At 46.3% G+C, this 20,539-nt stretch overlaps 4 protein-coding genes across 5 annotated transcripts; 1 reads left to right on the forward strand and 3 right to left on the reverse strand.

Moving 5' to 3' along the window:
- Nucleotides 1-325: 325 nt before the first annotated feature.
- On the forward strand, nt 326-2,073 carry LOC117846960 (serine carboxypeptidase-like 50). The gene has a single exon (XM_034728088.2). It carries the CDS (start codon nt 466-468, stop codon nt 1,798-1,800), a length of 1,335 nt encoding a protein of 444 aa, XP_034583979.1. The 5' UTR covers nt 326-465; the 3' UTR covers nt 1,801-2,073.
- Nucleotides 2,074-5,707: 3,634 nt separating this feature from the next.
- On the reverse strand, nt 5,708-7,715 carry LOC117849696 (serine carboxypeptidase-like 50). The gene is given in 2 exon segments (XM_034731339.2): nt 5,708-6,745; nt 6,747-7,715. Coding segments are annotated over 2 exon segments (1,329 nt in total). The 5' UTR covers nt 7,137-7,715; the 3' UTR covers nt 5,708-5,806.
- A 154-nt stretch (nt 7,716-7,869) lies between these two features.
- LOC117849697 (tropinone reductase-like 3) lies at nt 7,870-11,738 on the reverse strand. Its single transcript, XM_034731340.2, has 6 exons — nt 11,457-11,738; nt 11,219-11,335; nt 10,043-10,177; nt 9,838-9,963; nt 8,935-9,036; nt 7,870-8,155 (listed from the first exon to the last, which is right to left on the reverse strand). The coding sequence occupies exons 1-6, from the start codon at nt 11,586-11,588 to the stop codon at nt 8,006-8,008; spliced, it is 762 nt and encodes a 253-aa protein (XP_034587231.1). The 5' UTR covers nt 11,589-11,738; the 3' UTR covers nt 7,870-8,005.
- Nucleotides 11,739-14,176: 2,438 nt separating this feature from the next.
- On the reverse strand, nt 14,177-16,581 carry LOC117849753 (uncharacterized). Of its 2 annotated transcripts, none has more exons than XM_034731421.2 (2): nt 16,384-16,581; nt 14,177-15,188 (listed from the first exon to the last, which is right to left on the reverse strand). In XM_034731421.2, exon 2 carries the CDS (start codon nt 15,145-15,147, stop codon nt 14,392-14,394), a length of 756 nt encoding a protein of 251 aa, XP_034587312.1. In that variant the 5' UTR covers nt 15,148-15,188; nt 16,384-16,581; the 3' UTR covers nt 14,177-14,391. The 2 variants fall into 2 exon arrangements, with proteins under 2 accessions (XP_034587312.1, XP_034587311.1); XM_034731420.2 differs by having other exon boundaries at nt 14,177-15,277; nt 16,384-16,580.
- Nucleotides 16,582-20,539: the final 3,958 nt, after the last annotated feature.

Here is a 20,539-nt window from a genome sequence, read left to right on the forward strand (position 1 = left end):
TTTGTATTTGTAAATTATTGTTCAAATATTGACTAATTAGGCTCAAAAGATTCGTCTCGCAAAATATAACAAAACCGTGCAATTAGTTTTTGATTTCGTCTACATTCAGTACTCCATGCATGTACCGCAAATTTGATGTGATAGAGAATTTTCTTTTTAAGTTGGGATTTTGGAGTGAAAAACAGGACCTTGATTTGTGCAGAAAAAGAAAGCCACCGAGGTCGATGCGTCGCTGGCCGAATCACAGCTACAGTTTACGTCTCTGACCAACCTGCCATGTGGGCCACGGAAACCCATTAAATGCTGCACCAACCCGCATTACAATACGACGGCCATACGAGTGTATGACTTCCTTGTCCAGTCCCACAGTGCGCACATAAAACTGAAAACTGACGAGCCACATCTAGATGCTCTGAACCAGTTTCCAGCCGGGCTAGCTCAGCTCAGCTCAGCTCCGCGAGCCCCATGGCTCCGGCGAGTCCTGTCGTCGTCCTCGTCTTCTTCGCCGTAACCGTCCCGCTCTCTGCTGCTGCGGGGGCGACTCTGGTGTTCCCCAAGGAAGCCCTCCCCACCAAGTCGGGGTACCTCCCCATCCCGCCCGCCAACGCCTCGCTCTTCTTCGCCTTCTACGAGGCCACCCAACCGCTCACCGCGCCGGCCTCCACGCCGCTCCTCCTCTGGCTGCAGGGCGGACCCGGCTGCTCCAGCCTCCTCGGCAACTTCTTCGAGCTCGGCCCCTACTTCGTGACCCCCGACGCCGAGACCCTCTCTCCCAACCCCTTCGCGTGGAACCGCCGCTTCGGGCTGCTCTTCATCGACAGCCCGCTCGGTACCGGGTTCAGCGCCGCGCCGTCCCCCGCCGACATCCCCACCAACCAGTCCGTCATCGCCGCGCACATCCTCGCCGCGCTGCAGTCGTTCCTCGCCCTCGACCCCAGCTTCCGCGCGCGGCCGTTCTTCCTCGCCGGCGAGAGCTACGCCGGCAAGTACGTCCCAGCGACGGGGGCGCACATCCTGGACGTGAACCCGACGCTGCCGGAGGCGCGGCGCGTCAACCTCCGCGGCGTGGCGATCGGCAACGGGCTCACGCACCCCGTCGCGCAGGTGGCCACGCACGCGGACTCGGCCTACTTCACGGGCCTCATCAACGCGCGGCAGAAGCGGGAGCTCGAGGAGCTGCAGGCGGAGGCGGTGGCGCTGACGCGCGCGGAGCGGTGGCGCGAGGCGTCGGACGCGCGGGGGCGGGTGCTGTCGCGGCTGCAGAACATGACCGGCCTGGCCACGCTGTACGACGCGGCGAAGCAGCGGCCGTACCAGACGGAGCCCGTGGTCGCGTTCCTGAACAGGGCGGAGGCCAAGGCGGCGCTGGGCGCGCGCGGGGACGTGGCGTGGGAGGAGTGCAGCGACGCGGTGGGCGCCGCGATGCACGCGGACGTGATGAGGAGCGTGAGGCCCGAGGCGGAGTCGCTGCTGCGGCGCACGCGCGTGCTGCTGTACCAGGGCGTCCGCGACCTCAGGGACGGCGTCGTGTCGACGGAGGCGTGGCTCGGCGGCGTGGGATGGCACGGGCTGCACGCGTTCCTCGATGCCGACCGCGCCGTGTGGCGGACGCGGGGCGACGGGGAGCTCGCGGGCTACTTGCAGTGCTCCGGCGCGCTCTCGCACGCGGTGGTGTACGGGGCCGGGCATCTCGTGCCGGCGGACAACGGCCGCGCCGCGCAGGAGATGATCGAGGATTGGGTGCTGCAGGCGGGGCCGTTCGGGCGCCGCGGTGGCGACGGCTTGAGGTGCGCCGCCTGATGCCTGTCCGCGCGAACGAGCTTGTTGCAGCTTACAACTGTGCACCAATAATTCAATAATCGATTGATGATATTGTTACTGGGTTTTGGATAGATTCAATCGTTGTGTTTGCTGAGTGATGCTAATTGGAATAGAAAATACACTTCCTGAAAAAAAACATTTGAATTCCCTGTTGCTAAGCACTCTCGCTGAGACTGGAATAAGGTCCCGTTTGGTTTCCACACGGGTTTGGTTTCCACCTACTAAAGTTTAGTTCTTGTTGTTCCTATCACATCAATGGTTAGATACGAATAGATACTAATTAGAAATATTAAATATGATCTAATTATAAAATCAATTGCACAGATAGAGGCTAATTCGTGAGACGAATCTATTAGCTTAACGAATCTATTAGCTTAATAAATTCGTGAGGCTAATTCATGAGATGAATTTATTAGCTTAATAGATTCGTCTCGCGAATTAGTCTCTATCTGTGCAATTGGTTTTATAATTAGATCATATTTAGTCCTTCTCATTAGTATCCGAAAATTCGATGTGACAAGGATCGAACTTTAGCTTAAGAACCAAACACTCCGTAAGCTTTAGCCTAGCTGCCTCTACACACAAAGCATGGGAATTTGACACAATAGCCTGTGCAATTTGAAGTGATCAAGCCACTACTAGTACCAGTGGGTTACCGGTACTACTACTTCCTCCAGTTCTTCTCCATCATCGAGTTGCGAATGTGACACGGACATCTCGTCATCCTTGATGGAATCTGTGTAATCCAAGCCTTTGGGGACAATTCGACACCCACCTCTGCTTTCTCTGTCGCAGTCCTTTATACCAGTGGCCTTTATGTTTTGAGACGAACAGGGCATCCATCAGTCTCCTCCATATGCAAAAGGCATGTCCACACCGTCGAAGATTTCAAGCCAACGAGTGTCATGTCCACACCAGTTCAATTTTTTTTGGACGAAGTGCAGATCTTTCTTTTTTGAAAATTCAGGGAGCAGTGCAGATCTCCGCTACAGTTCACGCCAAAGTAAATTACTAGACAAAAATGATCGCATGTCAACAGTGATTTTGGCAGTTCGGGCCACAACAAGGGTGTTTGGGAAAGACTTCTTCCAAATTAGCTTCACTAGTGAAGTCAAAGTCGGTAAAATAAAAAATAGTGATTTCACTTCCTAGTTCATTTTAGCATCCATCTACAAAACAATTTCACGATACAGTGCATCGTTTTGCGTAGAAACAAGTGAAACAAGTGAATCCTCCCCAAACGGAACCGGAACTACAATTCCTGCCGGGCTCTAGGATGCTAAACTTTAGTACCCGTCACATCGGATGTTTGGATACCAATTAGAAGTATTAAACATAGACTAATTAAAAAACTAATTGCACAGATGGAGTCTAATTCGCAAGACGAATCTATTAAGCCTAATTAGTTCATGATTTGACAAAGTGGTGCTACAGTAACCATTTGCTAATGATGGATTAATTAGGCTTAATAGATTCGTGTCGCGAATTAGACTCCATCTGTGCAATTAGTTTTGTAATTAGATAATGTTTAGTCCTCCTAATTAGCATCCGAACATCCGATGTAACGCTGCTAAACTTTAGCACCCAAACACCATCAGCGACATCGACGTCGGCGATCGTGACGGCATGTGTTGTAAGCGCTGACTGTATCGGGACAACGACGTCGGCCTCGTTGTCTGCGCTTCGCCACTAGTTAACTACAGGTTGGAACGTGGCCATTCGCTTAGATGTGTAACGCGGTCTACGATTACATCAAAACTTGCCCATTCTATCATTTTCACGTGACCGACCAGAATACTTTACTGGAACAACGACGACGAGTGAATGGAGCACCGATGGCTAGTTCGCCCCCAACATATTGCACCCATTCTGTCCCTTTCCCTCTGGACCCGCCCTATGTAGCATTTATCTTGTTTCCAGTTCCACACAACCAACAAAATGATAATTTTACAATGCAATCACCTAGTAATTTTACAACATTAATCGGCCTGTTCGCTTCAGCTTATTTAGCCGGCTTATCAGCCACTAAACAGTGTTTTCCTCTCACAACAAATTAGCCGTTTCAGCTTTTCAGCCGGCTTATAAGCTGAAGCGAACATGCCCATTACACGTGCTTAGGAGGATCAGCGATGCTTGCGGGCATGGTTAGACGCTGCATGCTGGGTTCATTGGGATCGCCAACGGAAATGCAAGGTATACAATAGAATCCACAGGCAGGTCCACAGAATGTCAGCTTCACTGCTCAAGGCGGCTTACGACGAGCTTAGCCACCGCCGAGAGAACTGCAATTGCCAGAAATCAGTTAATTCTTCAGTTACATTGCACATAACTAAAAAGAATTTAAATCTACGATGGTGAATATATTAGAACGTTTCTCACCCGCAGGCTATAAACAGGAGTTGATTTTGTAGGGAGAGCTCTAAGCAACCTCAGTCGGTTAGCTGTACTGCCTTTGCTGTTTCAGAGACAGACAACGATTTTTTTTAGTCAGAGTAAGAAGTATATGCCCGAATGGATCAGCATCTTTACATGTCAACCAATCCTCTGTCTTTAGAGCCTTTGTGCTGGGAGTGACGTCCCATAGTTTTAGGGAGTACAGTACATCTCATATCAAATCTTCGAAAGTTAATTAGGAGAATTAAATATGAGTTAATTATAAAACTAATTATACAGATGGAGGCTAATTCGCGAAACGAATCTATTAAGTTAAATTAATTCATGATTAGCACATGTTTACTGTAGCATCACATTGTCAAATCATGGATTAATGAGGCTTAATAGATTGGTCTTGCGAATTAGCTTCAATATGTGCAATTGGTTTTATAATTAGTCTATATTTAATACTTCTAATTAGTATCTAAACATTTATTCGATTCGATGTGACAGGAAATTTAGGAGGGATCGAAGAACAAACACCCCCTAAGCCTAAGGGTCTAGAGTACAGTCAGCCGATCCAGACTTACGTGTCCTCTGTCTTTAGCTAAAAAATAGCAGGATATATTAACTAAGAACATATTTCACTAGATAATATAGTTAAGTAATGCTGCTTTCACTAAAATCGCAACTATGTGCTTATTGCGGTGCACATGAGGATCAAGGTCACCTGCTACTACGTTGTCCACGGGCTCGTCGGATTTGGAGGCTAATTGGATGGCCGCAAGCAGCATGCATTGACTCCTTCCGTGACCTATGGGACATCCACGACCTTGCTCTCATCCCGTATGCAAAGGTCCGCTCCGGCATCGTCACTGCTGTGCTATGGAACATCTGGAAATACCGCAATGACCTGGTGTTCAACAATGTTCTTGTGCCGGCTCATGTCACGCTTCGGGCGGTGGCCACTGACCTCGACCTTTGGCGCTACCGTCTCAGAGATCCGGCTGCTGTCACCTCTCTTCTTTCGTGGGTCGATTACTTTTGTAATATTGTAACATTACTCTAAGATTTTTAGCTCCCTCCATCCTCATTTCTCAAAATCTTGTAGGCTACAACTTTGCATATATGCATAATCGTTCAGGCCGACTTCTTGCCTACTGTAGTCCCCTTAAAAAAAGGTTCAACCAATGCCTGCTCGGATCGCCGCGAACGGAACGGAGCAGACAGGCAGCAGCTAGCGCGCTCTGCAGAGCGATGGCAGGGAAAACGCGAAGCGCATGTGGCGTTGCTTGCCATCTCTACTCGCGCGTTGCTAGGAATGGGAGGGGAGGGGACAGCACATGGCAGCCATTCAAATATCTCTTCCATCTAGAAACCGTGGGCGCCACCAAAGTGCAAATTCTTCGCGCCACCAGTCTCAGCGAGAGTGCTTAGCAACAGGAAATTCAGATGTTTTTTTTCAGGAAGTGTATTTTCTATTCCAATTAGCATCACTCAGCAAACACAACGATTGAATCTATCCAAAACCCAGTAACAATATCATCAATCGATTATTGAATTATTGGTGCACAGTTGTAAGCTGCAACAAGCTCGTTCGCGCGGACAGGCATCAGGCGGCGCTCCTCAAGCCGTCGCCACCGCGGCGCCCGAACGGCCCCGCCTGCAGCACCCAATCCTCGATCATCTCCTGCGCGGCGCGGCCGTTGTCCGCCGGCACGAGGTGCCCGGCCCCGTACACCACCGCGTGCGAGAGCGCGCCGGAGCGCTGCACGTAGCCCGCGAGCTCCCCGTCGCCCCGCGTCCGCCACACGGCGCGGTCGGCATCGAGGAACGCGGGCAGCCCGTGCCATCCCACGCCGCCGAGCCACGCCTCCGTCGACACGACGCCGTCCATGAGGTCGCGGACGCCCTGGTACAGCAGCACGCGCGTGCGCCGCAGCAGCGACTCCGCCTCGGGCCTCACGCTCCTCATCACGTCCGCGTGCATCGCGGCGCCCACCGCGTCGCTGCACTCCTCCCACGCCACGTCCCCGAGCGCGCCCAGCGCCGCCTTGGCCTCCGCCCTGTTCAGGAACGCGGCCACGGGCTCCGTCTGGTACGGCCGCTGCTTCGCCGCGTCGTACAGCGTGGCTAGGCCGGTCATGTTCTGCAGCCGCGACAGCACCCGCCCCCGCGCGTCCGACGCCTCGCGCCACCGCTCCGCGCGCGTCAGCGCCACCGCCTCCGCCTGCAGCTCCTCGAGCTCCCGCTTCTGCCGCGCGTTGATGAGGCCCGTGAAGTAGGCCGAGTCCGCGTGCGTGGCCACCTGCGCGACGGGGTGCGTGAGCCCGTTGCCGATCGCCACGCCGCGGAGGTTGACGCGCCGCGCCTCCGGCAGCGTCGGGTTCACGTCCAGGATGTGCGCCCCCGTCGCTGGGACGTACTTGCCGGCGTAGCTCTCGCCGGCGAGGAAGAACGGCCGCGCGCGGAAGCTGGGGTCGAGGGCGAGGAACGACTGCAGCGCGGCGAGGATGTGCGCGGCGATGACGGACTGGTTGGTGGGGATGTTCGGCGGGGGACGGCGCGGCGCTGAACCCGGTACCGAGCGGGCTGTCGATGAAGAGCAGCCCGAAGCGGCGGTTCCACGCGAAGGGGTTGGGAGAGAGGGTCTCGGCGTCGGGGGTCACGAAGTAGGGGCCGAGCTCGAAGAAGTTGCCGAGGAGGCTGGAGCAGCCGGGCCCGCCCTGCAGCCAGAGGAGGAGCGGCGTGGAGGCCGGCGCGGTGAGCGGTTGGGTGGCCTCGTAGAAGGCGAAGAAGAGCGAGGCGTTGGCGGGCGGGATGGGGAGGTACCCCGACTTGGTGGGGAGGGCTTCATCGGGGAACACCGGCGCCGGGTCTGAGAGTGGGACGGTGACGGCAATGAGGAGGAGGAGGAGGAGGGCAGGGGGCGGCGGAGCCATGGCCGGATGGGTGCTTGACTGCTTGCTGAGCTGAACCTAGCTAGTCTGGTTGGGATTGGGATATCAGATTGTCACTTTTGTCAATGTGTTTTTCTTTGGAAAAGATGGTGTGCAGACAGTGCGGATGGGGTCGGGAAAGAGAGTTGTTGTACCCAACACCGGGTGCTTGGATTTAAATAGTATATGGCGAATGAACGTGACCGTCCCGTGCTGCAGATGTCATTAGAGCAACGCAACGCCCAAATGGCAACAAGAGGAACAGACAGAACACCAATAGTACATGCTAGGATCGCCTTTGCCATTGCATATTTGCATCACATCCATGCGCACGCTTATGCTCTGATCGTTCTCATAGAATGTAGCAGCAACAGAATCACCACCAGCTTATTATGCGACATTGTAAGCTCAACAAACTATTTCCGTGCGTTGACGAAAATTCCATCCTATCCTTGCACATGTCAACCTTTGCAACTTCGGCTGTGGGGGAACTCAACAAGGCTTTACTGATAGTCTTCCCATCGATCGGACCGTAGTCTCCTCTGTCAGCTCGTTCTCCAGGAAGAATTTGATGTCCTCGATAGTGGCAGAGTAGGGAAGCCACGGAACTTCAGCACGTTAACCATAGAATGACAGAACTGCTTGTGGAAGGCGCCGTTGGCACCACCAGCATTGCTGCCCATAGCCGGATAGCCCCAAGATAAGCTGAAGCCAACAGGCCGAGGGAGGACCAATCTTAGCACAACATGGAGCTTTTCACAGCCAATTATTACAGTATATAGTAGTTGCCATAACATCTAAATGCACTGGCCTAGTCGCACGGGGTACTAGTACAGATTATTGGCCATGCCAAATATAAGCTTCAGCCAGATTTACAATCTAGACTGCATCCCTCCAGCAACAACAATGGTTTCGGCTGTAATGAATGATGCATCGTCGGAGGCCAGGAATGCAGCAGCCGCAGCCATGTCTTCCACAGAGCCCAATCTCTTAAGCGCGGTCTTGTCAGTAAGCTCTTTCCTCTGCAGAGTGATATTCAGGTTAGGTGCATCCATTTGCATGCAAGGAACAACTGGATCAAGTATTGAAATGGATAGTGGTAAATGATTTTGTGTGCCAATATAATTATGAAATTGACGGGAAGCTCAGCAAGTATCTTCATGTTTTGTACTTGGGTATGATATAATGGAATAATATCCCCTTAGCACCACCAGATGGATAATTGCATCTAATTTAAATATCCTCATCTAAACCATCCATTTAGCATGCCATTTCTAACTTTTGAAACTGGAAATTTAATACAATAGCAAAAGGGATAGCACATTAATATTAAAGATCGCATCCAAAGGTTAGCGATCAGAAAATATGTAACAACTGAAATCAGGAAAGGAATATGCAATAAACACTTATTTGAAGATCAGATCAGGATAGCCTTAAAGTGGATCATTAGAGCGTTCAAAAGTTGGTTTAGTGCATTTTGAATCAAGTTTGCATACATTTTCTATCCCTCTAAATAAACTGCCATCCGCGCAGGCATTGGTAATTTCTATCTATTTCTTAAGTGCACTGGCATGCGCAAGTAAAGCTTAAGGCCATACTGGTGGCATCACAAATTAGAAAACTACCTATAGAACTATAGAAGTACTAAGCATTGAGATTCTTTTATGCCATAGCCCATAGAACATTGAAACATTTAGGATAATGATGAAATCTTATAACAGTGTCAAATAATTCTTTTAATTAACGAATCATCAAAATATATGAAGACAAAGTATGCAAATAAAACATAGAAATCACTTACAATGGTCTCATTAGTTGTGAGGAAACTAGCAAACCGTGTAGGAACAAAACCTGGGGCTATACAGTTAACACGAGTATTGGGTCCCATCTCACCAGCAAGAGCCTGCATGCAAATACATCAATAGCATAGTAATAAAGTATCCAAAGAAATTAGTTGTTATCTTCAAAATTGTGTATAATATATAGTTTTTTACTTCCTGTCCAGCTTGTGTGCTTCTCCTAAAGGAAGTTTTAGCATCAAACTAAACTTCATTCCTGAGGACATCTAACATGCAGCCCCTGACATAAATACAAAACGCCAAGCAGACACTTCTATGTGCGAACTTCATGAAACTAGAGAGAGGGAGAGAGAAAGAGAGATATGCTTACTGTCTTACATGGCACTGAAAGGATCACTTAGACTAAGACACTTCTATGTGCAAACTTCATGAAACTAGAGAGAAGGAGCAATCAAGAAGAAATTGCATATATGATGAAAATCTGGAAGTTTTCATGTCCACCCCGTTCTGTACCAAAGGTAGATCAGATGAAAGCCCTCTCACCTCATGCGCTTTACTACCCAACCAGGCAGTGTATGAAATTTTCAGATTTTTAACATATATGGCATAGCTACCTCATGTGCTCCCTAGTTATGTTGATATTAAAGGGCCATGCATGAGCATTTAAACAAACCTCCCGAAGGAAAGATAACTTGCTTATGTATACTTCATTAATCCAGCATTGTTCAGTTAACAGCTAAAGTAAAATATGTTATTTTACATTATAAGTTTACAAATATCATGATTAATAAAGGTGCATTAAGATTTATGAGAACTTTCTACACACGTCAACAATAAAAAGATGATTTTGACATTGATCAAATACAGCAAACAAGGTGAAAGATGACAAAAAGATCAATTTATACCTTTGTGAGACCAAAGAGAGCAGTCTTTGTAACACCGTACATTGTCAATCCTTGTTCTGGATTGTAACCAGTAATTGAAGAAATAATAATCACAGATGATCCCTTTCGTAGATGGGGAGCAGCTTCCTGAAAAGAAATTGATACATGAAGCAAATAATGCCAAACATTATTTGTCGAGAGTGTAAAGTAGGAGGAATTTGCCCACCTGAAGAAGAAGAATAGAAGCCTTGACGTTAATATCCCACAGTTTATCGAGAACAGCCTCTTTCATTTCAAGTATGCTATCTACGGTAGGATTTGCAGCAGCATTCGAGACAAGAATATCAATGTGTCCAAAGTTCTGCAACAGCATAATAGCTGATTACTACTACAAGAATACGAACCGTCACAATGTTACCTGATAACTACTTAAGTCCTCAAATGCAAAAATACTATCTAAGACATGAACAGAAACTAAATAAGCATGCATCATGCCCCAGGACCTGACTGGGCATAATAAGTGGCCCATTCAGAACCACAGGTGCTGTATCACCACTTCACTAGCCCTGTCCACGTCATCGCAAGTCTATTCTGAAGAAGGATCTAGAGTCGAGCTGGTTAGTTCCTCTATACACATAACGGCGTGCAACATGCTGAATGAAACAAGTGGTCTGAGATATGTAAAGGTACACTGTTTTTAAGACTATGAAAAATTTGTATGACTCCTGCCTGCGGAACTATTAATGGTTTTATGTAATTTCAGAGAGTCATCGACATGAATGTTACAAGATGAGAAAATAAAAGAGACATGACACAATTTTTTGGCATGAGACTTCCACAGGATAGAGATATTCTACACTACTGTTCATTGCCTTGGAAAGCTATTGCCTCATCAACTAATAGAGAAGGGTTACACTCATCAGTGAAACTCAAGTAGATACTAGTATTACTGAGCTTGTCTTTAGTTCATAATAAAACAAATGGACAATTTGTTAACTCTAGTGTTCCTTATTTGCCAGATTTCACCATCACCTCATTTAAAGCTGCAACTGTCAATGCAAGAGCCCTACCAACCATAAATCTATGTTTCCTAGTTCTGGCAATGCTACTGCACGCTGAAATGGATTAAGCACGCAGCTAGAAATACCAGGTAGTAAAACCAATCCCAATTTCGCCCTAGAAAGAGAAACCAAGGGGGCAGGCAGTTAAGGTCGGCTGAGCAACAGCCAAATAGCCAATTCGTAGTAAAACAAGTAAACAACTAAACCAGCGTGGCAGCGTTCACAACAAGGTTCGGCGCAAAATTGACAGGAGGGAGGCCTGACGGGAAATCGCTCAGCAACAAGAGAAATCTGACTATGCAATGTAACCCCCATCTGAAATCCCCTCCCCCAATTCTGACCTTGACGGCCGTGTCGATGAGGTCCTTGCGCTGCTGGGCGTTGGAGACGTGGCAGACGGCCCCGACCGCGGTGATCCCCTTTGCCTTGAGCCCCTCCACCGCCTCGTCCACGTTCTTCTGCAACCCCACCCCCAATCAGAAGCACGGTCAAGGGAAAAGCCGGGACGGCGGCACATCAAGCAAGCAAAGCAGCGCAAGTGAAACGAGAAGGGGCCTCTGCTCGGCTTGGCTGGAGGACCTGCTTCCGGGAGGAGATGACGACGGCGGCGCCCTCCAGGCCAAGGCGCTCGGCGATGGCGAGGCCGATCCCCTGCGTGGACGCCGTCACGACGGCCACCTTCCCCTCCAGGCGCCGGCACTTGACCTCCATCGCTGCGCCGGCCGAGCTTCGATATCGATCTTTTGCTGCTGCTTTGTAGTAGTTGCCCGTGCAGGACGGCAGGAGTGCTGCTTGTAGGAGTTTTGTTTCGATTTGTGGGAGGGGGAAGGAGAGTACGAGTCGTCGATGGAAGCGAGGCAGCGAAGACAGGTGCAGCAGGCATATCCGATCCGGCTTCCGTCTGTCCCGATACTGGAGCGTGGGCCCTGCTAAGTGCTGATAACTTGGCATACAGGACTGTTTGGATCGAGGAGTTAAAAGTTTAACTCTTATCACATCGAATTGGATGCTAATTAGGAGAACTAAATATGAGCTAATTAAAAAACTAATTGCAGAAGTCCTGGGGCTAATTCGCGAGACGAATCTATTAAGCCTAATCAATTAGGCTTAATAGATTCGTCTCGCAAATTAGCCTCCGTCTGTGCAATTAGTTTTGTAATTAGCATATATTTAATACTCCTAATTAGTATCAAACATTCAATGTGACAGAAGTTAAAGTTTAACCCTGGAGCCAAACCGACCCTAAAGCGATTCCAACCAATATCTCATCCAAGCTTCTATCTTAAAAACTTTGAGGTCCCAATCTGAAATAATCGGCTCATACTGACCCATCATTCGTTGATGAGAATCCCTTTTCGCCCATGGCCCTTGCCTCTCATCCGCGAGCTCCACCAATGTGAAGTAGTCATAAAAAGAGACATCCTCACCGAGAGCACACGCACAGGGAGTTTTGTGTTTTGTTTTGTCGTGTGGTGTTATCCGAACTCTAAACTCTCAAAATGCATGTTCAGGTTTCCAAACTTGTCTCAAGGTATCATTTGGATCCTAAACTCTCGAAGTGCATATTTAAGCTTCCAAACTTGTTCTCGAGTTTCATCCGTATCCCTAAACTCTCAAAATATATTTTCAAATCTTAAAATTTGCCATATGTCACGCGATGCTTTCTCGGATGGCATCTTGAGATAAGCTTTTTATGGACAAGTTTATGGACATAAAATTGCATTTTTAGAGTTTAGAGATCTAGATGACATCCCATGACAAGTTCAGGGACCGTCCATGTATTTTACTCTTTTTTCAACACCAAGCTAGTTTTGTATAAAATCAGTTTTTGTGTATTATGTATGCAAGTTTATTGATACTTGATTTGATTTTCGACGCAGGAGATATCCATTAAAGATAGCCATTAAAAATAACTATTGTAAATGTAGTCGTCGTATAAGTAGTAGCAGTAAATATCACCATTTAGATATAAGATGTTTATCTTGTTAGTTAAAAGATATGAATAAAATAGAGGTAAATGAGAAATACGGAAGTACAGATGAAAGATAGATGAAAGATAAATAGGAGGTTGGAATATGGATGAGATGCCCTCGTATAATCGTATGGAAGAAATAGGGGCTCAAATTTGAGAAGAGGGGTCTGCAGCGGCTCTTGATGAAGCAACGACAAACGATGGAACAGAAGACGACTTCATGGGTGAAGGCGTGAAGCCGACCCGTTCCCAAAAATAACAATCACAGACTCCAGTCACCTACCTCACGGACAACCAGATTTTGGCTAACAATCTACAAGCTCAAGACCCCAAGACCCCATCACCCAGGCAGCAGATTGGCGAATAAGACAAAACTTATCAGCATTCATGGACAACAACAGCAACACACAATTCAGATGCCGGAAAATTCCAAGACAACAAAACAAGACTGCAAGAGAAGAGAAGGCTGGCGACTTGCAGCTGCCTGTTCGCTTCAGCTTATCAGCCACCGAACAGTATTTTTCTCTCACAACAAATCAACCGTTTCAACTTTTCAGCCGGCTTATAAGTCCAGCTGAACAGGCTCAAGCTTAATTCTCGTGAACGAATGTAAGGGGGCGTTTGGTTCCTTTGCTTATTTTTAAGCAAGTGTCACATCAATGTTTAGATACTAATTAGGAGTATTAAACGTAGGCTATTTACAAAACCCATTACATAAGTGGAGGCTAAACAACGAGACGAACCTATTAAGCTTAATTAATCCATCATTAGAAAATGTTTACTGTAGCAACATATTGTCAAATCATGGACTAATTAGGCTTAATAGATTCGTCTCGCCGCTTAGCCTCCACTTATGTAATGGATTTTGTAAATAGTCTACGTTTAATACTCCTAATTAGTATCTAAACATTGATGTGACACTTGCTTAAAAATAAGCAAATGGAACCAAACCAGGCCTAAACCATAGGCATGATTGCCCAGTGCGCCGAGCACTTAACCATGTAATTTGGGGCGAGTTCAGCCTCATATCTGTTAACTGCTTATAATGCAATATAATTCTCAGTATAAAAAAAAGTTCCAAAAAATTACATCCCAAAATGGTATCCTGCACCCGCCAAAATTTACATCCAAAAATGGCATCCTGTACCCGCGCCAGCAGCAGGTTTGAATCGGCAAAGAACAGAACCAGCGGAGACCCTGCAATTTAGCAGCTTCTCGTCGTTGGCCGATCGATCAGGAGGCAATTCAGGAAAGCAGTGGAGATAGCATCAATCCCAGCATTAAAAAAAACGAAACAGTAGCAACAGGAAGTGGATAAAACTCAGACTAAGCAAAATCCATGAATGATTTATGCCATACAAGTGCATCCAACAGAGGATAACCGTTACATTTTTTTCGCATAAAAGAAGATACCACAAGAGCAGTAGCAACGGGACGACACTGACTAGCACAACCTAACAGCGATACAGTAAGCATGCAGAGTGAAAGCTAAACTCGAGCGCAGCTGCTGCATACAACCAGAGAGCGTCAAGCTATATTTCTTCATTGCCTGCCTCGGGATTTTGCCCTGCTAGCCTCCTCCGGGGTCGACGGGAAAAGCTCCACGTACCTCGTCCCGATGGTCATCTTATCCTTGCACATGGCAGTCTTTGCAACTTCAGCTGTGGGGAACTCAACAAAGGCTTCGCCGGTAGCCTTACCATCGGAGCGGTATGCAATATGCACATTCTCCTCTGTCAGCTCATACTCCAGGAAGAACTTGATGATGTCCTCGGTGGTGGCAGAGTAGGGAAGGCCACGGAGCTTCAGCACCTCAGTGTACTCCATGCTGCCCTTGTCTTCCGCTGGCTTCTTCGGCCTTGGAGGTGGTGGGGAGCGGCGGTACTCTGGCTCAAAGTACCCACCTTGGTTCACCTCATTGGCTATTGCACAGTAGTACTCCTGTTTCTTGCATCTGAACACCTCAACATATCTCCGGCCCATGTTCTGCCTGTTGCGATGCAGAGCAAATTCTGCTTGCATGGCCCCCTGGAAGACCACAAAAGCCTCACCAGTAAAGCGGCCATTCTTGTTAACCAGGAGGCAATCCACTATTTCCAGCCCCGCAAAGAACTTGCAGATGTCAATTTCGTTGCAATCAAAAGGGAGTCCTCGCAGCCGGACACCTGGAAAGTTTTGGATGCCAGTGCTAACCCCTGCACCAGCTAAGTTGCTGCTGAAGGGCTGGTAGAAGCCACCGCTGGCACCACCAGCGTTGCTGCCCATAGCCCCAAAATAGGGAGGGCCTGGTTCCATCATCCTGGCCCTCTTTGAGACATCCAATGGACTCCCTGCGTTCACTGCGAAGTAGGGATTCGATTCCATCATCATTCGTGGCCTCTTTGATCCCTCGTACCCATCCGAAACCCCCCAGCCTCCCATCATTGCCCTTCAGATAATCCAGAGTCCCAAAAAGAGAAAAGAAAAGGAGAATAACCCCCCATCTCTCAATCCCGATTTCAAATAATAACCCAAATATAAAGATAACTGTGCAGAAAAGAAATACTCCCTCCGTTTTTAAATATATGATGTTTAGGACAATGTAAACATCATATATTCAAAAACGGAGGGAATAGTGCAGACAGCAAGGACAACATGTAGTAAAACAAGCCATAATTTTTAGTCAAAACACAATGAAATTTGAGTCCCAATATTACTGTTGACAGCATTTATAAGAGCAAATTTTGGGCTATGACTGGAGTTTATCTGAACACTTGAATGTCATGTGTTTAGTGCAGTGAATAATATATATGACTCTGGCTAAATTTCTAATATTATATTTGATTGCTTTAAGTACATGGACAAAATTTACAGTTTACATTAATAATGAGCTGAAACCTTATCCTCTAGATGAAATTTGAGCCATGTACAGAAGTTGAATTATAAGTTTACATCGTGTGCTTGATCACAATTGGACGGTATAGTTAGAATTCAGATAAGGACAAAAAAATTTCAAGTATCACAACAAGAACAAATTATCTTAGAAACACCCTATTCTGATATTTTGCTACTGTAAAGGAATCAAACCAAATATTGCTAATTAATCAACACGGCACACAACTTATTTGGCACAAATTCGCTCAGGACTATTTCGGTGCCCAATAATTTCCCATGTGGTACTAAGAGAGTGCACGAAATTAACAGCCCAAAATCCCGTCACCTAGCATCTTAGTCGATGAATTGCATGCGGCATCAATTTGGTCCACAGCCAGCGGCGGATTTTGCCGTCGGCAAGGGGTTCAGATGAACCCCCAATAATCCCGGCGCATAAGCCCAATCTAATACTTATATTAACCAATTCGCGATGAACTAGATGGATTGTTTCGGGTTCAGGGAACATATTATCACTAAAATTCAGGGGCTCACATCAAAGGGCGGATTCTAAGGCAGAATAAGCGAGCAATCACGCCAATCAAGCTAGGGCATCGCAACCAGTAAAAGAGGAATAAGCAGCTGGGGATAAGGGGGAGAGGTGCAGATGCGGCCCAAGCATACCTGGATCTGGAAGGAGGCGTGTTCATCTGGATCGGCCGACGACCGGCGGGGTGGCGGAGGAGAGGGCGCCCGGTCGCGGTCAGGAGAGGGGACTCTGCCTCGGGCGGCTAGGGTTAGGGGTATCGGGGGAGAACCGGACGGAGAAGGCGACCAGCCGACCAGGACGAGGACCCCTTCGGCTTTGGGCTGGGGGCGATTTATTCGCCTTTCAAGGCCCAGGGAGACGAAGGCGTGCACACGCGGGGAGAGAGAGAGTGCGCAGGAAAAGGAATTTATTTATTTTTTATTTTAGTATTTGCAAAAATATATGTCTTAAAAAAATATTACATATATATATATATATACCGCAGTTTGAAATGGCGGAAGGTGCTGTAGCATGCCTTCCCTGGGTAGCACACTTTTAAAAAATTATAACTAATGCATATGAACACGGATGGAGATAAACTTTATATGAAAATTGTAGCTCTAGACGACATTTACAACTTTATAGTTTAAACTTTTTTCATTTTGTCCATCTTGGTTCTCAAATAATGATAAAAGTTTCAGATCTAAAATTTTAGATTTGAAACTTGTGTCAATTATTTAAGCACAAAGACGCACCAAATGAAAACAGTTTGAGTACAAAGTTGTAAATCTCATCGAGAGCTATAATTTTTGTATAAAACTTATTTCTATCCAAATTCATATGAATTAGTTATAATTTTTTGAATGTGGGCTGCCCAGTTTCAGATATAAAATTTGATTGCCCAGTTTCAGATCTAAAATTTGAATTTTAGATCTGAAACTTTGTCAATTATTTGAGCACCAAGATGACACCAAATGAAAAAAGGGTTTGAACTACCAAGTTGTAGATCTCGTCGAGATCTACAATTTTCATATAAAGTTTATATCCATCCGAATTTATATGAATTAGTTATGATTTTTTGAAAGTGTACAGCTTAGAGAGGAGGGAACTTACCGCCGGTTGAACCTTCCGAGTTTGCTATAGTGTACCTTCCGCCATTTCATTTGACTATAGCCGTTTCAAACGGCGGCATAGGTATAGATTTTTATTTTTTAGATATATATTTTTACAAAATACTAAAATAGAAAAATAAAAAAAATCGCACAAAAAGGAAACAAATAGGCCTCGTTCATTTCGGCCGAAACGGCTAAAATGAGACCCGTTCTGGGTGGTTTGGTTCGACCCGGAACGAAGTTAGGTCTGTCTTGGAATCGCTGTTCGGTTAGGTCTGGCTCGGAACGGAAAAGGTCTGGCTCGGTTTTCACCCTCAACTTACGGCCCGTAACCAATTCCCACCTCCTCCCCTCCGGAACGGATCCTAGCCACGTGACGCGATGTGAGGAGACGCGCTGGCGGCGAGAGGTGGTGGCGTGACGACGCGGCACATCTTCAACGGCCACTACCGCGACGGCGACCGCTGCCTTATCCTCTTCTCTCCCTCTCATCCTAGATTTCTTGCTTCCTGTGTCCTCCGCTCGATCTGACGCTTGATCTAGGTGGCCGTGTTGTGCTGGACATGCCCACGATTTGGTTTGCTGGACATGCTAGGTTTCTTAGTTTGTGGTAAGGGACAGCGATAGGGTTCTTGAGCAGCCCAATCCTGGTTCCATGGTTCGTGAGTGTTCCATGGTACAGTTGGCCGGCCGGACGGACAAGGCTGCCGTGCGACTTCACGCCCTGCGCGGCGCAGCCTCCCGCGGCCCCCGCTAGCTATCTCCTTGCTACCACCTACCATTTCGTGGTGAAAGAATTAGTGTCCAAGATCCACGCATACTCATTCATTACCGTACCACAAATGCATAGGACCAACCAAAGCGATACAACTACTAGTACCTGTTACATGGAGTATATGTATGTACTGACTTGTTGCTCGTTTGATTGCTGGATCATTAATTTGAAAAGGTTACAGCACACCAGTGTGTGTCAGTTCCTTACTTTTGATCTATGCTGCTGACCCAAGAACGTCATATATCACATACTAGATGGAGTAATCCGAGACATATTACTATATTATTAGTAACATGATAATACAAGGAAGCGCAGAGAATTCGCAGACCAATTTCAATTTCAGTTTTCAGTTTAGAAGAAGAATGTGCTTTCTTCCTTGTAGCAGAGAGCATAGCATTTGAACCAGGATTGGGTTGATTGATTACAAGCACTCATCTTCTCCCACAGTACGTGATTTTAGCATATGTTTGTAACTTGTAAGCAAACAGAGTATGGTACTATGGTCTGCTCCATTTGGCATCCATGGCTAGTTCTCAAATGTACATTCACTAATGTGCCAGCCAAATGAAATGAGTGAGTTTTGGAAGACATCATGAAAATGTGGTATACAGGGAGGAGAGGAGAGGTTGCTGTGTTTGCGATCTTCTTCTTCTTTCTTTTGCTTTTTCCTGTTTTTCCAGATTGCTGTCGATTGCTGTGTAGATTCTCAGTTTATTCAGGAGAGTTTGGGAAGACATCATGAAATGAGTGATATATATTTGATTAGGAGGTTCTGTGAACCTGGTTTAGTTTACTTGCGTCTTAATTTTATATTGGCATACTGAAAAGCTATATGCCATGTATGAAGGGGAACCTAAATAATGAAAAGTTATATGCCATTTAGATCAACTGAAGCAGGTTCAATTATCACTTTCTATTGGCAGGATCTTTCATGAGCATGGCGCTCTTATTGGTGGAAGAATTCTTTCTTTTCTAGATAATGTTAATCTCTGGTTCTTACCACATTGCCTTACTTGCTATTATGCTTTAGCTGTTAGCTGTTGTTGATCTGGACACAGCTAAGTTGATCTAAAATGATAGGTGAATGCAGTTGGGTACTGTTTATTGCACATTTGAGTTTGGTGCTATTGTAAACTGTCATTCTGTTAGCTGTAATTTAAATATATTTTCTGTTATGTTTTATGATAGTTGTTAATTTCTCTCATCATGATAATAAATAGCTGTTCTTTTCTCCAATGGTCAAGGCTGAATATAAGTTACAAAATGGTTGCAACTAGGCTTGGTTTTGACATAGCAGTGACAGTCACAGGGACATAGACTGCATAGTGGAGCACTTGAGCATTGTTGTCTTCTGTGTTGAAACCTGAAACTTGTAAAGTAGCATCAGCTGTTATTCTTTGACAGTCACATTGTCCCGCATTGAGGTTTCAAAAGAAATTACTAGCTTCTTTTGCTAAAGCAGTCACTGTTTTTTTCTTTCTTGCTTGCTCGAAACTATTAGCAATCTGTTGGACCTGCCTAACAGAGTGATGCTCTTGCCAATTTTCCATGCAGTATATAAGCTGAATCCTTGTGGTAAGTCTTGCTAGTTGTTCTATCTCTTATGCTTTGAAGTTCGAAGCAGTTGATTAGTATCCCCAAAAGAAAATATGCTTCCAAATAGCACCGAGACAATGAGCTTCTGTGACCTCACAAACTCTTCATTCTTGCAGGTTCTCCATCAGGTGGTGGCAGGCTGGCAGCAGCTCCAGATACGTTTGTTTGATCCTACAGTAGATGATTTGCTATGATGTTTCTGAGATGGTGATCCTACGGCTGTCATGATACACTCTGTTCTGGTGGTAATGTACTTGTGTTAGATATCATGGTGCTATGACTATGCTTTTGTAGACCACATTCGCCTGCCATACCTGCCGTGGTGTTATGAAGATGCGTCCGTTCTTCTTGCCGTGGTGCAAGTTATCTTGGGGAAAAATTTTGTGCTTGTTCTGGATAGCAACAAGGTTGTTTACTATTCATTTTTTTTGTATTTCTATGTAACAGGCGTGTACTTTGGCCATGGATTGTAGACGCAAGCTGACCTGGAAGTGGTGTGGTATTTCTATGGTATCTTACTAGCTTGACCTGTATTGATTCCATCTGTGCATGTAATGAGTGGATTGGCAAGATTTAATCTTTTTGGGATTGAGTGACACAGGTGGATTCAAATTTTTTTATTTTTATTTTTTATTTTAGTATTTTGCAAAAATATATGTCCTAAAAAAATTACAAATATATACCTATACCACCATTTGAAACAGCTATAGCCAAATGAAACGACGGAAGGTACACTGTACTCTGAGCAGTATACTTTCAAAAAATTATAACTAATTCATATGAACTCGGGTAGAGATAAAATTTATACGAAAATTGTAGATCTCGACG

This window comes from Setaria viridis, chromosome 3 (genome assembly GCF_005286985.2).
Source record: "Setaria viridis chromosome 3, Setaria_viridis_v4.0, whole genome shotgun sequence".
Classification (NCBI taxonomy): Eukaryota; Viridiplantae; Streptophyta; class Magnoliopsida; order Poales; family Poaceae; genus Setaria; species Setaria viridis.

What these genes read in the sequence shown, in the direction of transcription:
- LOC117846960 (XM_034728088.2), top strand. Translation starts at nt 466, where the DNA reads ATGGCTCCGGCGAGTCCTGTCGTCGTCCTCGTCTTCTTCGCCGTAACC.
- LOC117849697 (XM_034731340.2), bottom strand. Translation starts at nt 11,588, where the DNA reads ATGGAGGTCAAGTGCCGGCGCCTGGAGGGGAAGGTGGCCGTCGTGACG. An exon ending in TCATCTCCTCCCGGAAGCAG is followed by an intron (nt 11,336 to 11,456) that starts GTCCTCCAGCCA and finishes GTGGGGTTGCAG; the next exon opens with AAGAACGTGGACGAGGCGGT. An exon ending in TCATCGACACGGCCGTCAAG is followed by an intron (nt 10,178 to 11,218) that starts GTCAGAATTGGG and finishes ATGCTGTTGCAG; the next exon opens with AACTTTGGACACATTGATAT.
- LOC117849753 (XM_034731420.2), bottom strand. Translation starts at nt 16,409, where the DNA reads ATGAACACGCCTCCTTCCAGATCCAG. An exon ending in ACGCCTCCTTCCAGATCCAG is followed by an intron (nt 15,278 to 16,383) that starts GTATGCTTGGGC and finishes GATTATCTGAAG; the next exon opens with GGCAATGATGGGAGGCTGGG.